Below are 17,820 nucleotides of genomic sequence, written 5' to 3' on the forward strand. Positions count from 1 at the left end.
TCATTTGTTTTTGTTCTCCTTTTCCTGTGTTTCTGTCATTGATTTTCTTTATTCCCCTTGTTTTCAATTCTCTTTCTTCTGGTTTTTTTTTTTTATGCACACACACACACACACACACACACTCAAACACTTCAACACACTGTGTTTGCCTTTTCTGACTCATAACAAGGCAATTTGCGCACTTTCTTTTTAATTCACGAACACACAGAAATCTCAGTCCTCCTTTGCTTTTGATCACGTAACTTTGTCTTTGCTTCACCATGTTTTTATCTTCTTTTTTAGCTTTGTACCTCAGTTACACACACACACACACACACCTCATCATTTTCACCATGTTTGGTTTGAGTCTTTGATTCATTGACTTTCTCTCGTGTATGCTCGTTCTTTTTCCCTCTTGTTCAGAGTTGTCTGTCTATGTCATTAACACACACGTACACACACACACACACAGAAGTCATAGATATTCTCTGCAGGCCAATTTCCCCGTGAATAATCTCGGAGGTTCATTGTGGAAGCGAGCGCGGTGCCAAAGTCATTTCTTCAACAGGCTGCAGCTTTATACAGAGTCAATCAAGCTGAAATATCTCTGCAATGGCTCCTCTTTCATTACCGTCACTCCCTCCCTATGAATATAATTACTGTGATGGGCCGCATCTACACCTTCTTCGTTTACCACTTGTACAACTTTAAACGAGCTGAATTGGGTTTGAACTTGTGAGAAGGACTTTCCGCATGGTTCATTTGAGGGTTTGATTGAGTGTTAAGTCGCAGCTGCTGGGGGAGTCTTTGTGGTCTCAGGTGACGTTTTCTGTGAGTTCACTGGTCCATGGGCTAAAGGCCTGACTGAAGGCTGTTGGATATCAGAGAAATGTCAGAATTGTTGTATTTTGTTTATATAAAGTAATAAGGTTTTTCATATTTTTAGTCTTAGTTGGTTTAAAATATCTCCTTAAAATGCTGCCGTGACTTTTAATTCATCTTCTTTGCACTTCACACGTAGAATTGTAAAACTACTCTTTACACTAAATGTCGAAATGTATATAATTTATCATTTCGTCTTATACCACAAAGATAAACAGCGACTCAGCAGGTTCTGTGTTGTATTTAAGCCTCCAACCACTAGTTGGCAGCAGTTGCCATTTGACTTTCACCGCATCGCAGATTCTTGCCAATACACAGTCTTAGCAGCTCCAGGAAACAAAAAACGCTGAGTGCATGTTTTCATGTTGCAGGTTTGGGAAGCACCGGAAAGACGAGCGTCCAGGGGAGAAGATGGACCGCAAAGGCTCCAGCAAGTGGCGGCCCGAGGAGACGCAGGTTTCTGATGAGGAGACGCTGAAGATGAGGATGGAGCAGGAGAGGTAGGTTTCTGTTGGAAAGGGAGTGAATGCCAACCTAGGCCGGTAGTAGTAATTATACCAGTCACTGTTGTTGGGTGACGGATCTCGCCCAGTTCATGTCAGTATGCGTTGGTCAGGTCGGGACTCTTTGCACAAACAAAGGGGCTTAACATCTGGATTAAGAAATGCTTTGAACTCAAATATTGTAGTACTGTTGCCTTGCAGCACAAAGATCCGGGTTCACGACCCAGTCGAAAAACACTCTGCGGTTAATTGGTCGCTCTAATTTGCCCGTACCCTGTCAATGTGAGGGTGAATAGTTGTCTGTCTCTGTATGTTTGCCCTGCGATGCACTGGCGTCCAGTCCAGGGTGTCCTCCTACACCTTTAGCCCCGTGTCGATGAAGTGCTGGACGATGAATGAATGAATTGTTTGCTGTAAGATTTCCCTCAAATGCAAATATATATATATATATATATATATATATATATATATATATATATATATATATATATACATGTATTATGTTTCTTTGACTGTCGGCTTTACTGCTTCTAACAGTGTGGAACATTGGATTATAACAAGTGTACAGGTCAGGAAGTGAAGACATTCCCTCTGCTGCATATTATGGGCTGTATCAAATGGGTTTATTATGTATAAAAAAATAGTGAGAAATAGTGAAACCAAACAGCCCCAAGAAGGCAAGACTCTTTTTCACTGTGCACCTCTGTTGCTCTCTTTTAACCAAATGAAATGTCAGACAGGCACCATGCCAGTTTTTTGTTTCCTCCTGTGGCAGCAGTTTATAAATGCCAAGGCTATTACTGCCCTGCGAGCTAATTAATTCCCATGCTCTTGGTGTAGGGGCAAGAGCCATTATTCCCCTCAGTTGCTCGTTTGAAAAAAAAATTGGTTTGGCATCTTTTTCTTTCTTTACACCTGCACAACAGATAGTCCAATAACAAAATAAGAGCCAAGTCTTTATTTTTAATTGGCGTAAGGTCACTGTAAATGCCACGTCAAATAATTTGGTTGTAGCTCGAGATACGGTTGAAAGTTCAGAACGTTTCTTTTTGTATGTTAATCAAATTCATGACCTCTCTGATGTCACACACATTTATTACCCTGATAGATAGATTTTGAACACATCTGACCCCTGAAACCTGTTCTGAACTCTTATTTTAAATACAGCCATATTGGATATTGGGTTTAATTAGTCTTACTGTGGCTACTTTCATGTCCTTGTCATTATGAGGGCTTTCAATCCTTTACTTCCTCTTGTTTTGCTTATTAATGGGTATATTATAAATCAAACCCACTATTCTTGGCTCTACTTTGGAAAGATTAATGCAATTATTAAATGTTTTCTGTAACCACTCAACACTACAGTGTGTTGTAAATCTGTCTGTATAAATATCTTTGATTGGACAAATATCCTTTTAGTTTATTTTCTTCCTTCAAGATTTATCCTCGGGACAGGGCCTCTGAAAGAAGTGGGTAGTTTTTTTAGTTGTCTATTTTGTGTATTTATTGTGTGTGGTAGTTTTTGTCATGTGGTGCTCAGGGCAAGAACGAGCTGAGGGAAATCAGGAGCACACAGTGGATGAGAAACCCAAATGAGCTAAATGCTGGTTGTTGTCCACAGAGCAGGAGCTACCTTGGGGTTTTCTGACAGTTGTTCTTAAGTCAATGTATTCATTATTTTCTTCACTGTTGGGTGTTTGACTCACTCTTACCACCCCCTCCATGATGTACCTGAAAAGCCCAAGTTGCTTCTCATTTGGATTTAACCATCACCTGAAATAACACTGATATTGACGGGAAGAGCCCACTGAGGAGGTGGAGGACTGCAGCTCCTTCGGCATCAAACAACAATCTAGTTAGTTGTGTTTTGCCAAGCTGTTCTCGCAAGGTTCAGCTGGGAGCTTTGGCATCTCACTGCAGAGCGTCTATTGATTGGCCTCTGCCAAAGGCTGCATTTAATCCAGCTGCGATTGACTACATGGAAAGCAGGTTTAAGACTCGGCTCCCAGTGGAGTCCAACTGCAAGCTATAGAAGCAAATCAAGACAGACAGCAGACAGTGCACCAGTGTTTGCAGACGATAACGTACGGTCATTTGAAGAGCAGGTGCACATGTGCGTACCGTGTTATTGTGTATTTCTGCATGATTAGAAACATGGTGTGAGGGTTTGTTTGGCTCAGACTAAGTGGTAAAAGAGTGTCAACGCTGCCATCGCTTGCTTTGTTCAGGCCATAAATGACATCCAACCACAACACAAACAAAAGGCATGAGAGGAAATGCTTTCAGTTGGCGGTTGGCTGTATTCTCCATAAGAGAAGAAGGTTGGCTGGTGCAAAGAGTGTTAATATATCAGCTCATTCTCGTTTGCCTTGTTGGTGTCGGGTGCTTGCTGTGTCATTTCTGTCTTTGGTATGGAGTCTTCGATACTGAACTGGTTGTACCAGGAGGGCTCCTGTTGATGCCGACTCTAGCCAACAGTGCCACACACACTGGCCCATTGAGGGCAGGCGATGCAAGGTCGCCCGTTGCTCGACAGCTGACTGTCGAGTTCTGTGGGTCCTGGGGCTCTAGTTCTCATGGTTTTGTAACAGCAGTTATTAGAGCTGTGGGAGTCGCCTGAGGCCAAGTGTAAATGCCAGCCAGTGGAGTTTAAGATGTCACATGAGGCCAAGTGTGAATACATTTTCTTGAGAAAGGTTGAAAGGACACTATTGTAGTTTAGATATAAGTGGTGTCATAAAACAGCAATGTAGGGGTGTCTTTTCTCAAGGCTAACTACCCAGGTCAGCACTTTCCCTACTTCTGAAGGATAAGGAGCACTTGCAAAGGAAACCATCTCTCTCTTACAATACTGTCCTTTATCTCAGAAGATGGAGCAAGCATTCACCTCATGTGACCTAGAGACAGTCATTTAGACTTGGTTCCCTGTTCTCTTGCTTGTGTCACAGATGGTCTTGACATTGACTCAATTTAACAGAGGTTTAAATGTCTTTTTTTGTCCTGAGTGGTCGTAGAAGAAAAGTCTTCAGCTGACCTCAGTGCAGCTGAAGACAGCGGAGATATTGACAGCTTTTGAGTAAAATCCATCTCGTTCTATCTACCTTGGGAAGCTAGAGTGCTGTTTTATTAACTAAAATTGGGGCGGTGATGAATTCAGGTGATGGACTTCAGGCTGGAAAATCCCTGAAAGGTTGATGACAGTGAATGTACTTGCACTATCCTCAACATTGGACAAAATAACATACTTCAGTGGAAACTACAAGGTTTTCTGTTTGACTGGCTAACACAGTGAGCATTGGCTGCTGCCGTGGCAACAACTGGGCCAAGGCAAACCTGGTTGAATGCACTGGGGGTTTTTTTTTGCCATCACATCCATTAAGCATCATGTTTGCTGTGGAGCGAACTTCCTTTGACCTGCTTTACCATTTAAGTGCTACAGATTCTTAACCATGTTCATCCAGGTACTTTATTACGTCAGTATCATTGTGTACATACTGTAGCTTCTGTGGCCTGCAGAGATGATCAAAGTACTGCAGTGTTCACCTTGAAGAGCAGAACAGAACCTTCAGAACCAGACAAAATCCACAACCTGAAATCCAAACTTGTGTTTTTATTAATTCAAAAAGGATTTTCAGCGACAGTCTTATCCTGCTGGACCTTCTTCCTTCATGTGCTTCCTGCCTTTCTCCGTGGTTACTCAGTTATGTCTGCTTTGCCGCTAAAAGGAAGGTTTATTACATTGTGGATACAATGGCACATAATGCACCATTGTTCTGGCTTGATGTGGTAGAAAGGTCACTCAAAAATACCTTTCTTATACTATAATGTGCCATCCTGTCATTTCTTTGCCTCTTGATCTGCTTTTTCCCTCTTTTTCTGCAAAAATGTTCTCCTTCCTTTGGTGCCTTTTTTTTTTTTTTTTACCATTTACCCTACTTGCTGGGTGTATTTTCATCTTTCTTCAAGGTTAGCCATTAGAAAAGAAAGCAGGTTCTTCCTTTTGCAAATATTTTGGGAGTGCATGGGTAATGACTAGGCCAAGTGTGCTTTTCCTTCCTGCCCCTTTTCAATCAACTTAATTGTCTTTTTGAGTCATTTTCAGCTGCTTTTTCCAAATGTCCCCATTGTATAAACTCACTCACTCTGCATCCATATAAACCACTGCAGTCTAATTTCAGCCGCTCACTATGTTTACATGACAGAAGAACCAAATCATCGCATTCTTGTGATGAAGATTGGACGTCTAAAATAGGTCAAAATAAACATGTTGGTCTGACTGGAATGTGTAAATCTAATCTAATACACCCAGATAAGGCAACTGAGAGTCAGAGGGTGATCCTCTACTGACAATGAGGAGCGTTTCAGCTGGTGCTCCTCCTTTCATGCAATTAAAAACCAACCCATACCCGCAAGTCACGGGAAAGAGATTTCAGAAATTGACCCCGTTGACTTGTCCGCTGCCTCGTCAGGGAAATGGTTTGAGAAAGTCTGGCCTTATCTTATCAGCCACTGTGCTTGTGTATACAATCAGACGCCGCGGAGCTGCTTTCTCTCATGGAAAACACTGTTTCTCCTCCGGCTCTAAAGATAGAGCCCTCGAGGGCCCTGCTTCCTTCTGCACCATTAGATAATTGCTTAGTCCACAAGTAGTGGTGACACAGTGTGCACAATCCACATACTTCCATCCGACACGTGTAAAGTCGTGGGAATAAGTGCACATTTTGTGCTGGAAAGATTGTTACCCTTGTACACAGTCAGCGGGGAGCCGTTCGTCATCGGCTTCATTAGCTGCCTTATTTAGATATCTTTCCACCCATTTTGTCCTCGTTTTTTTTTAAGTTTTCCACCATCCACTGGGGAGCTTTCCTTATCAAACTCATTGTTTCGTTGTGCACAGCGTGCACATTTTCTGGAGGAAGTGTTTCAGATTTTTAGCCCGCTGAGTGCTCAGTGAAGTCGCACCCCCCCCGCCTCCTCGCCACCGTCGCTGTCCCATTCGCTTTCTCATGGCCATTAAAAAAGGGGCCTGGAGAAAAGAGAGCGCTATGATAATTGGTGGTTGTAAAGCTCTGATAATTGGCAAGGCTCTAATTATGGGGCCGCGCAATAGGTAGTCCCCCCCCCGCTGTAGAAACCAGTGTTGCCAGTTTTTCACAAAATAATGGCTTAGAGGGAAAGAAGGAGAGAGAGGGAGGTATAGAAGTGTGTGTTTTAGCAGTTGTGTGAGACAGTGAGGTGTCAGAGGTGTCGTGTTTGAGAGACACAGAGCTGCTATGCATTAGCAGCACTCTGTAAATACAAAGTGCTTCCTTGTTTGAGGTGTTTTGGGGGGGCGAGAGGCTATTATGCATTGTTTATGGTGTTATTCATTTGGGGGCAAAAACATAAATAATCGACTCCACGTCTTCTCCCTCTTCAGTAATGGAAAATTAAGAGGGCACAATAAACAATCGCTTGCAGATGTTGCGCTGCTACGTCTGGTGTTTTGTTAACGCGCCTCCTGAGGTTTACATCACGTCTACGGCCAAGTCCAAACTCCAACATGCTGCATTTTCTAAATGAAAACCCTCCATGTTATTGTGAATTGAAATGAATGACGTGATGATTAACGCACACTGGTCAGTGTAAGCAATTACAATTGTCTTTGTGTGAATCAAAGCTGTGGAGAAACTCTCAACTCTCAATGGCTTGTAATTGTTTTACAACATTTACCGTGAGTCGTGTTTGGCAAGACCCGGTCAGGTAGTGAACCCCACTTTCTGCCATTGCAGTCCAGACCAAAGCAATCAACACAGGAGTATTAAAACCTAAATGGGATCACCAGCTGTTCCACAAGGTTGAAAAAAAAAAACAATGAAGTGTATTATGTGCACATTTATGTCAGGATGTGACTCCACATGTGTGTTTTAGCCAGCATCTAACTAACTAACCTACACGTGCAGTTTAAGTGATGTCTGCGGGACTTTGGCACCACTTGCACTGAGCTACTGTACGTAAACCGTGGGAATGACCTGACTATATTAATCGTTCCCTGAAATGTTGGAATAATGGATAATGATAATGAAAACCGATTGGCGCAGAAGTGGTGGAAATAAATAAATCAGCTTCCTCTCCTCTTTTTGCAGGTGAATATTTGGTTAATGTTATTATTAAACCCAAACGTTGGTGGAAAATTCAAGACAGAAATGTGCTTTGTAATGTATTTGCTGTTTAATAAGAAATTCTATGTAATAATGTGACCCTATTATAATAGTAGTTAAAATGTCCAAAGTTAAGCTTATTCTTAAATGTACTGCAAATATTACATTTTCTGTCCAATTCATTTAAAATAAAAAAGTGGGAGCAACATCTTCAATATTCTTGTTGAAAGACAACATAATACCAGCCTACTGAATGGAACACCCTTGAAAAAGTACACTTAAAACAAAGTTGTATTCTTTGTGATGTGATATCAAAATCTCAACACGCTCCTTCATCATCTTCATCATCAGGATCCAGGCCAAAACCCGGGAGCTGAGGGAGCGGCAGGCCAGGGAACGCGACTACGCCGAGATTCTGGACATAAGTCGCACCCCAGAGAGGTCGTCTGAGGAGGAGCACACGTACACCGGCATCAACCCACTGAACAGCTCCGTGGACAGCGGTCACAGTCGACCCCACAGCCCCCGAGACGATTACCATCACATCCATCCACACCACCAGCACCAGCATTCTGACTCGCTTTACACTCAAGTCAGCAAGGCCCGCAATGACCGGCCTCCATCTGCAGACAGGTAGGACTGGAATCAGACACTTTGAAAATCTCTCTGTCGCAGTGTTTTATCAGTTGCTGGATCGTCACTTTTTTAATTCTAACACTAATGGAGTCCAGTTGACTCTCAGTCCCATCAGTTGTATTTGTCTTTTACATTCAGACATGGTCTTTCAGTAGAAAGGTCTTTGCAGGACCCTGTCTCACGCTCCCAGCTCTTGTTACTGTGAGGCAGCATTATTGCACAGAGACGACAGGCTGGCTATCACACCTAGAGGAGAAAATAATCACCGCAGCAGAAGGCAGGTGGTAAATGTCAACTCGCCGACTGCTCGACACAATGCACTGTTCTCCGGGGGGATGTGGGATTACTCTGGGGAGGCAGTGAGTGAATGGAAACCTTTGAATATCCACCTCTTTCTGTCTCCCTTGACCTTTCTACCCGTCTTTCTACCCGTCTGTCCTCCCCTTTGTTGACTTCACTTTCTTGTTACCTTTTCACTTTGTTGCATTTCTCCCAATTTCCGTGAAGTTTTCTCATCCGAGCTCCCAGACGCTCAGTCCCTCTGTGGTTGTGAGACACACCTGTCAATCATTTTCAAAATATAACACTCCTGGCCTCAAGTCTGCGGATACCGCAGCCGAGCAGTGTTACGCAACTTGTAACCCAAAGAAAAGTCTGTTGCAGTGATAGTCGGCCAAGAAAAAAAAGCCCAAATACTGGAATCTTTGCGTCATATCAGCAGCTGCAGCCGCTCGCAGCTCCGCTGTCTGCTCCTCAATCCTTGTTTTGATCAAAGACGGGAGAGGTGAAGCCTGCAGCATATAGCAGAAACATAGAATGAATGAGTTTGTCTTGTCTTGGACTTTTGTTCAGTCCCTAATGCGGTGCTCTGTGGAAGCACGGCGATGCAAAACTGGAGAAAATATACTATCATTACAGATGTGAGGCCTCATTTAATTAGCTGCGGGAAAACACTCGTGATTTAGAATGTAATCATCGTCTTATTAAAGAGTGCAGCTTTTTTTTCTGTTCAATAACCACATAAGTAATTTAATGTTTTTTCTGCCTCTGTTCTCCTGAGAGATTGTTTTTAGTGGTATTCCTCTTAGGGGTGAACACACTTTGCAATTATGTTTTCTCCTCACAGGCAAAAACAGCAGCAGCAACAACAAGCTAATGGATTAGTGATGACATTATTTTTGTGGACAGTTTTGTTGTTTTGTTTTTTTATTTAACATAATAAACATAAATTTCACATTTTCATTTAATGCTTTTATTTTAAAAATATTATCAAAAGGACCAAAAAAAATAAAACGCAGTAAGAAAAACTCACACAATATTTTCATTCAATCTCCTATAAATAGATGTAGGACGTCTAGATTTTTTATTCCTTCCCATTTTCAAACATTTTAATGCAACTAACGACAATTTTCATTATCATTTGGTCAGAAAAATATCAGAAAAATGTTGATCTCAAATGTTTTTTGTTGTCCACAAATGAAAATGATTCAGTTTTAATGATGTCTTTGTCATTTGGATCAAAGAAACCAGAAAATATTCACATTTAAGAAGTTGAAAGGTCTGAAACCCCTGAAAACTGATTCATCATTGATCAAAATAGCCCTATTGCACACACTAATCCCCTTTTTAAGCTCTGCATTTATCATTTGGTGGAGATTTGAACTGCTCCCATTTAACCAGTCGTTGAGATTGGGTACCGTACTCAGAGTTAACCCTTTAACCTTTCAAGATTTGATTGATATTGACTGATTTGGTAAATAGTGTATTGCAATAACCTTTTTTCGTCATATTGCCCATAATATATACAAACACATATGATTTCAGGAGTCTTTAATTACAGCGCTCCCCCTCAAAGATTGTGTTTCGTTCCCAGCTCCCCCGTCGTAAGAATAATAAACCTCCCGAGAGAACCAGGAAGTGTGCTTCCTGTGTCCTGCCCCCCGCTGAACAGGAAGTGAATTAGACCCTACCATGCCAGGCATGTGCGGGAGAGGAACTCAGCCGGCAGCAGGAGTGTTTGTTATTATGTGACTCAAATGGCAGAATGAACTGATACCAGAGCTTAAAGACGGTGCAGATTTGATCAAAGCAATAACATGTTCATAGAAACTGAGAGCGAAGGAAAATGTTAGGTTTTGTCCTTGGACTTATTACAATGATACCAGGATAAGTGCAAACGCACACACTTTTGTTGGGACAGGGATTGAAAGTTGGCAGTAATGAATCGGTGAATACCGCAAATGCATTGCACTCAATAATCCTACAGAAAAACCCTTTGCATCACCGTAATTATGCGACGGTTTGTGCTATCGGACGAATTCCAACGCTTTCTGAAAGCTGAGAAGTTGCACGTCAAAGCCAATGTGTGGTTATTAACTGGTGCTGTTGCAGGAAGCCGGTAAATCAGAGTCTCTTGTACATACTTTCTATTTTTTGGCCTGTTTTTGCACATTGAGACAAAGATTCAAACATGTTTATTTCAAATATGTTTCATACAGTTCAAATTAAAAATTAAACACACACAATCTGGTGTTTGTGTACAACTATGTGTTGTTTTTCTTCATTTTAAATTGTTAATACATTTAACATGCAGGAAATCGTAAATAACTGCCAGATGTTGAAAGTCATTCTGGAAAAAGGCTTAGGTGTTAAAGGGTTAGATAAATAAATAAACACTTAAATAGAGCTCATGCCTCTACCACATACACATCTGTGTATCTCTTATGTGTAAAAGTAAAATGTCAGGGAAAAGAATGTGATCTTATAATCTGCACCAATCTCAGCGCCCCAAATTTGCATTGAAAGAGATCAGAAAAATGATTCAATCTCACTTCATATTTTGCCCATTTTCCCCTCAGTTTGGAGACAAATTGACTTTTTTGCATAATCCTGTTGAGAAATAGAAATAACTGCAGGTGGAAGCATAATCTCCTAAATGCTGGACTTTCCTTTTTAACGGTTTGAAACTGTAGTGGGAATTAATGTGACTGACGTCAGAGCAACTTGAGTATTTCACACCCAAATGAACCCCATACTCGTCTGTTCTTAAGTTCTTACCATTTTGAGAATATCACAAGATGCAGATTCTAACTGAAGAGGGCTTGTCTTACTTTAGTTTGCTGAGCAGGAGGAAATTCATCTCTTGAAGCCTGGGTTAGGCAGCATATATTAGTAATTCCACAATAATATCGTGTTATAATGTAAATGAAGGGATGTGAGAGAGATGTGTGAGACTTCTGCTCCTCCTCTTTTTGCCAGCCGTGGGGAATCGTGGCCCAGGACTGTTTTATGAATTACAGCTCAGCAAAAAGGTCACAATTTTCCATCTTTGACAACCATCTGCGCTGCAAAGTTAAAGAAAAAGAGGTAAACGAGTTTGTATGAGAGTTAGACAATAGTGGGGTCACTTCAGCCTAGCCTAGCTTTAACTCTGGCAATGTCACTTCCTTATGCAACACTGAACAAGAGTCTCCAAACATGAATAGAAGAATCGCACCTCTCATGTAGTCGCTCATGTAGTCTCGCGGGGATCGTAAAAAGAAAAAATAGCCTTTCTTTGCACTGTGGAAACCAGAAGAAGACGAGAGGGAGAACACGCAGCTGCACAAATATGCAGTTGAATCAATGTTGAATTGCCTCAAACACGTCACCAACTTTAATTTGACTGCAGAGTTTTTAAAACAAGCAGCGACAGAGGCTTCAGAAGCCTTTGGGAACAGTCTCGTGTTTCCTTGTTCGCTGTTAGGAACACGACGACGAGTCGTGCATGGAGTCTGCTCGGTAACAGTCGCTCTCACGATTCTCTTGTTTACGTTGAGAGCTGCATATTTTAACCAAGACAGTAAATTGGAAGTTTTACATGTTTTTACAGAATCAAATGTTGTTTTTAGTTTTTTTCGCGTAGGTGGTTTGGGCCATTTCTGTATTTGCTCTCAACATGATTGCATAACCGCTGCTGGGACACTGGTGGTCTTTCTGGTCTCTCTGCCAAGCTAAATATTGTCCAAAGTAGAGTTTTCATATCGTTGTATTTCAAAAATATTTCTCACAGAGGCCTCGCGGTAAATGAGTAAATCCTACAGTCACATAAGTAGCAGAGTTCTCCATGAGCGTTATTCTGACATGAAAATAGGGCTCTTTTTTTTTTCTTCAACACTTTGGTTTATTTTTGATTTGTGCTATTTTACACCAACAGTTTTGCATTGTCGTAGATTTGTCACATTATTACGAGGCTGGCAGGTGTTTTACAGCTCACCTGTGACATGTACACGTTAGTTTTTTGAATCTTTTATTCAGGTCTGGTGCGGGTTTGCCTGTGTCTGACAGCAGTAATAATCTGTTACAGTGAAAATAAAACGTACAAGAACAGCACCGATGCTGAAGGTACCGTGAGGTTTCTTGGAGGACACATTATGCTGTGTTTGCATCATGGTACGCTTCAGTTTAGTACAGTATGGTATGGTTTGTATTGGTACAGTCTGAAGTCAGGGCTTGCGTTTTCCACCGCAGACACAGTTATTTTGGGACTATTCCTAATGGACGTTAGCTTCAATGGAAGCTCAGCTTTATAGAAGACACAATCGTTGTGTTAGTCCTTCCGTAGTATTTCTTAGCATTTTCAGACATCGTCCATGTTTGTTTTTGGTGTTAACTTTAAATTAATTTGCTGAATTCCCTTAAAAAAATAAAAAAAATATTGTAAAATAGTCAGCGTGTTATCGAGTGCTTTTATTAGCCCTTCAGCAATTAGCTGTATAACACATCCATGTGAGTGCTAGTGTGCAGAGAGCCAAGCCAATAAGCCACCATTGTTTTATTCTCCTCCCGACTGAAAGGCAGCAGTGGATGCTGGGAAGGCTCAGAGGGATTTGGTGTGATTTGATTCTCCGCGTTTCCCAAAGAGGAGGCCGGCGCGCTTATTGAATCGGCTCCATTACATTTCATCTCCACCGGGGGAATAAGGGGCCTCGGAGGGAGCGAGCGTGGTCGTGTTGTATCGCAAACACAACACAAATGCACACAAACAAACAGACAGCAGTCGTGTTTCATGGGTTATGTGTGTGTGTGTGTGTGTGTGTGTGTGTGTTGACTTCACAGACACTGTGTGTACACACTGTATAATAGTGTGTATCTGTGCTGGTGCTTGTGTTGCTATTTGATGCGCTTAGGTTGTGTATTGAGTGATAGTACTTGTACAAGGTTTGCATTGATTTATGCATTTATGTAGATTATGGGCTGCATAGAAAATGGTATTCATGACTTTATAGTTTTTACTGTTTCGGCGTTTACCACCATGCACATGAGTTGCGGTTTTAGGCTCTAGACCAAGAACACTTTGGCATTTGGACTAAAGGAGCCAGGGATCAAACCGTTGACCTTCAGTTTGAAGGGCAAACTAATGCTACCTCTCCCACATCAGGGGGAAACAGATCTAATTCTGACATATTGCAGCTGTGATTTTAAATGTGTCGTACATTAATAATATTCAAGCTACTACATACATGTTATTTTAATACATGGATGCAAATGCAAAGATATGAAGTATTTGTCATATTTTAATCTACATAGGTAGTAGAACAGAATCAGAAATAGAGGTTAACGTGCAGTATTTGCTGTTTTTGTGCTTATTGTTCCTACATGAGTCAAATAAGATGCTGATCATGACAAACATCTAAACTTGAGTCGTTCCCAGCTCAGAGGCGACGTCGCAGTTGCTCTTACTCCATTGTTATCAACCTGGTTTCCAGCTGTTTTTGAGCAAACAAGCTCTTATAAGCTGATGTTATGATCCTGTGCAGCTGGTGAACATAGTGGAGGAATTAGCAGCTTAAGAGCCAGATATCTCCCTCAGGAGTGTGTGGAGACCCAAACAGAGCGTGAAGCTTGGGTCTGAACGTCTGGAAAGGTTCGCAGTAGCAGGGTACGCTTTGATAGAATGTCGGGAATTCTCTCTGCAGTGTTCTCCGTTTTTGCCATTTTAGCACGGGTTTCAGGTCAGAATCATGACAATATCACTGCGTCATTTCACGATAATATATCACATGCTGTGTTTGTGACGGCAGCTTTGATGTTTTTATCATGTCAGTGTATTTTGTGCTGTTGTGAAACGTGTTACCGAGCAGAAACTTGGAGCATATTCAAATTACCACCATCTGTCTGAATGATAAATCAGCCTCACCCATGTGTATGCAATGCTTTCTGGCCCCGGACATGAATAACAAGTTGCTGCATTGCTCTTTACTTAACAATTAGTTCAGTGATTCAGCGTTAAATAAACATGCAGCTATAATCCAACATTCCTGTCTTTTATGTGTAGCTTCCAGATTTGAACCTCAGTCAGACGTCAGACAGAGACAGAGATTGTAAAAGGTTTAATATCATTTTCTCCAGTTAATCCAAGACAGTGTGTACCATTATGTTACACTATTGGCTCAGCATCCCTCTCATTATCCCCCATAATCCACTTACTAACAGACATCATCCACGCTGTTCATTTCACTCTCATTCCCATGTTTCTGTAATCCCACACATCTGACCTTAGAGTGTTTCTCAATCTGTTTGTGTTTGCCCGTTGTCACATTGACAGGCGTGTGTCCTGTGTGAGGATTTAACACATGATCACACCGGCAATGATCAAAAAATATCACCCTGGTTTCTAGTTGACTTTCTGCAACTCAGATTCAAGCTCCGAGCCAAATGCACAAAGAAAACGGCGTGTAAAAGTTTTCATTTATTTCTTGCAAGACAAACTTTGAGTTGGTAGAACGCAGCCTTGACTTTTCTGCTCTTAGTCGTCAGAGACCTGAGAAAACTGGAGCTTGGTCACATCTTTCAGCACCTCAGCTGCTCCACTCTCTGGCTCATAAAGTGCGAATAGACCCGCAGACAAGATTTTGGCTCTCGCTGCCGTGCAGGATGTGAATGTGTGTTCTCGCCACTCACGGAGCAGAACAGGATGTCTGTCTGCAGCTCGGGGAACATTTCTTCTGAAGAGTCGTCAGCGCTGCCTCAAAATTGTCACTTTGAGTACTGATCCAAAGTTTGGTGATGAGAAGCGGCACAGAATGTTGATGCGCTGCCACCATACTCGGCCGTGTTAACACAGATGTACTCAAATCAGCATCGGGAGCAACGCGGATAACTACTCTTCAAACTAACTTTATTTATCTTTATCTATTTTCTTTTCTAAATTAAATTCTTCCAGCAAACGTGCATAGCATCTTTTTTTTTTTCTTTTATAGCTTCAAACAAGTCCAGAAACACTGAATATGGACTGAAATAATAAAGACTGTAAACCTTGATATTGATTCAATGCCTCGGCTTTTTTAATAAGTCAAGACTTTAAGAGTAGTTAACTATGCTGAACCTGCCTTTGTTGACGTTGTGCTTTTGTAGTGCAGACTCATTAAAAGAGAATTAGACCTTGGTCGAGGCCATTTTTGCCCTGTAGGAAATCCAGCCTTGGTGAATTAAACATAACTTAGTTTATTATTTCACACCTTATTCACAGTCTGCTCTGTAGCTTGTTTACACTGGACTGAACCAGTAGCAGGTTGACCTCACTTATGTATGTGCCCCGATACATTGTCCATATGTTACACGTGGACAATGTATCGAGACCATTGTATAATGAGACTGTCGACGGCAACGAGCGGAGAACTCCTCTGCTCTGTGTACATCAGGGAACTACGGTGGCCTTTGCAAACCTTGACCAAAAAGCAAGTAAACACTCTTTACACTCACCCACTCACCCTTCTTATGCATTGTTTATGTGGGCGGAGCCATTACTTTTAATTTGCTTTTTAAGCTTCCATGTTAAATCGTGAAAAAAATAAATAAATATGTATATACTGTATATACATATATATTAAATATATACATATACATACATATATATACATACATATATATATATATATATAAAATATATGTATATATGTACATATATATACATATATAGATATATATATGTATGTATGTATATATATATATGTATGTATGTATATATATATACATATATGTATGTATATATATATGTATATATATGTATATATATATACTGTATATACATATATATTAAATATATACTGTATATACATATATATTAAATATATACATATACATACATATATACATATGTGTATATATATACTGTATATACATATATATTAAATACATGTATATATATGTATGTATATGTATATATTTAATATATATGTATATACAGTATATATTTAATATATATACATATATATGTATATATATATATATATATATATATATATATATATATATATATATATATATATATATATATATATATATGTATGTATATGTAGCCTTACACTGTGCAAACACTTTCATGGATAGTATATTCAATTTCTGTCATTAAACTGTTGTACTGTAAACGTTGCACACGGGTCCTTTTATACAGAATGGAAATGAATGTGCAGCATTCACACGGGACATATCTTTCCTTATTGTTTGGAAGCTTGTGATCATGAGTTTATCACGGTGACTGATGAGAACCTGCTCTCTGACGATACAGGTATGTGTGAGTGCAGATGCAGATGCATTCAGCTGCTCAGTGGCCACATTATATTATTATTTCTCGGGTAAACGCGTACCTGCGTTGTCTTTGATAACCCGAAGAGCTCAAGCTACTTCACATCTGTTTCACGTACAGTATCTGAGATCAGGTTTTTACGACGTAGAAACCTGGAAGCTCTGTCACGGAGGTTTTACTTTACCATGAAAGCGCTTTGTTCCACCTTATGGATGCAAGGGTATTTATGTTATGGTGTGCACTCAAGCTATCGGATACTGTTGATGTCTTGCGTTATTAAACGCATCATTTCCATAGTTACTGCATCAGTAGGAGAACCATTTAAAACACTATACGCTCATCAACACGTGAAGTGAAAACATTATTATGACTGTGAGATTATATTTACACGAGGGTTCATCAGGCAACATCTGAGATGACTGAATGACTTCCAGTCATCTTTATTCCTTATCCGTGGATCAAGAAGGGTAAAGAAATGGTCTGCCCGGGCCGGGGGGGTGGGGCTTTATAGATGTGGGAGAACACGCAGCTCAGTGGGTTTTTAGGAGACGTTTAGATGTTTGGAAAAAGAAAGTATGAAGAAGACTCACTTGTACCAACACAACTCGGCACTCAAAGAAAACGAGGACTTACAAATTCTGCCGATCAGATCCAGGATTTGTATGGAATCCTGTCATGACCCTCATTTGTCTCTGTGTGCACATACGGAAAGAGGATTTTGGACTCCTGTCCGTCTCCGTCCTGAGAGTGGACCTGAAAAGCCATCAAGACCTTGTGTTAGCTTTAAATAGAGCAGCCGGGGACGAAAACAAACTAACTGTTATGACTATTACTTTCCTCCCCTCAAAAATCTCTAAGGGCTTTTTAATTTAGATCATAAAGAAGTTGCTTAAACAGCAGTTAAAACAAGGTGGGCTTGGCCCTGTTGGAATCCATGTAGGACACATAAATCACACTGTAGGTGGTGAGAAACATTAGTTTTGACTGTTTCCTGGCGTAGAAAACTGTTAAGTGATTCTCTCTCGTCTGAAAAGACTACGTACAAAATATCAATTGGAAAAAGATGAAGAAACATCAAACATGAAAAAACAAATTTGATGTCAAATTAATTCCA

General features: G+C 40.7%; 1 protein-coding gene across 1 annotated transcript in view; it reads left to right on the forward strand.

The window, feature by feature from the left end:
* LOC122781630 (partitioning defective 3 homolog) overlaps positions 1-17,820 on the forward strand; it is a 175,649-nt gene that overhangs the window by 116,441 nt on the left and 41,388 nt on the right. The window contains exons 18-19 of the mRNA XM_044045450.1: positions 1,233-1,361; positions 7,856-8,137. Of these exons, the coding sequence (XP_043901385.1) occupies positions 1,233-1,361; positions 7,856-8,137 (411 nt within the window). The remainder of the gene's footprint in view (positions 1-1,232; positions 1,362-7,855; positions 8,138-17,820) is intronic.

Source organism: Solea senegalensis, linkage group LG1 (genome assembly GCF_019176455.1).
Source record: "Solea senegalensis isolate Sse05_10M linkage group LG1, IFAPA_SoseM_1, whole genome shotgun sequence".
Classification (NCBI taxonomy): Eukaryota; Metazoa; Chordata; class Actinopteri; order Pleuronectiformes; family Soleidae; genus Solea; species Solea senegalensis.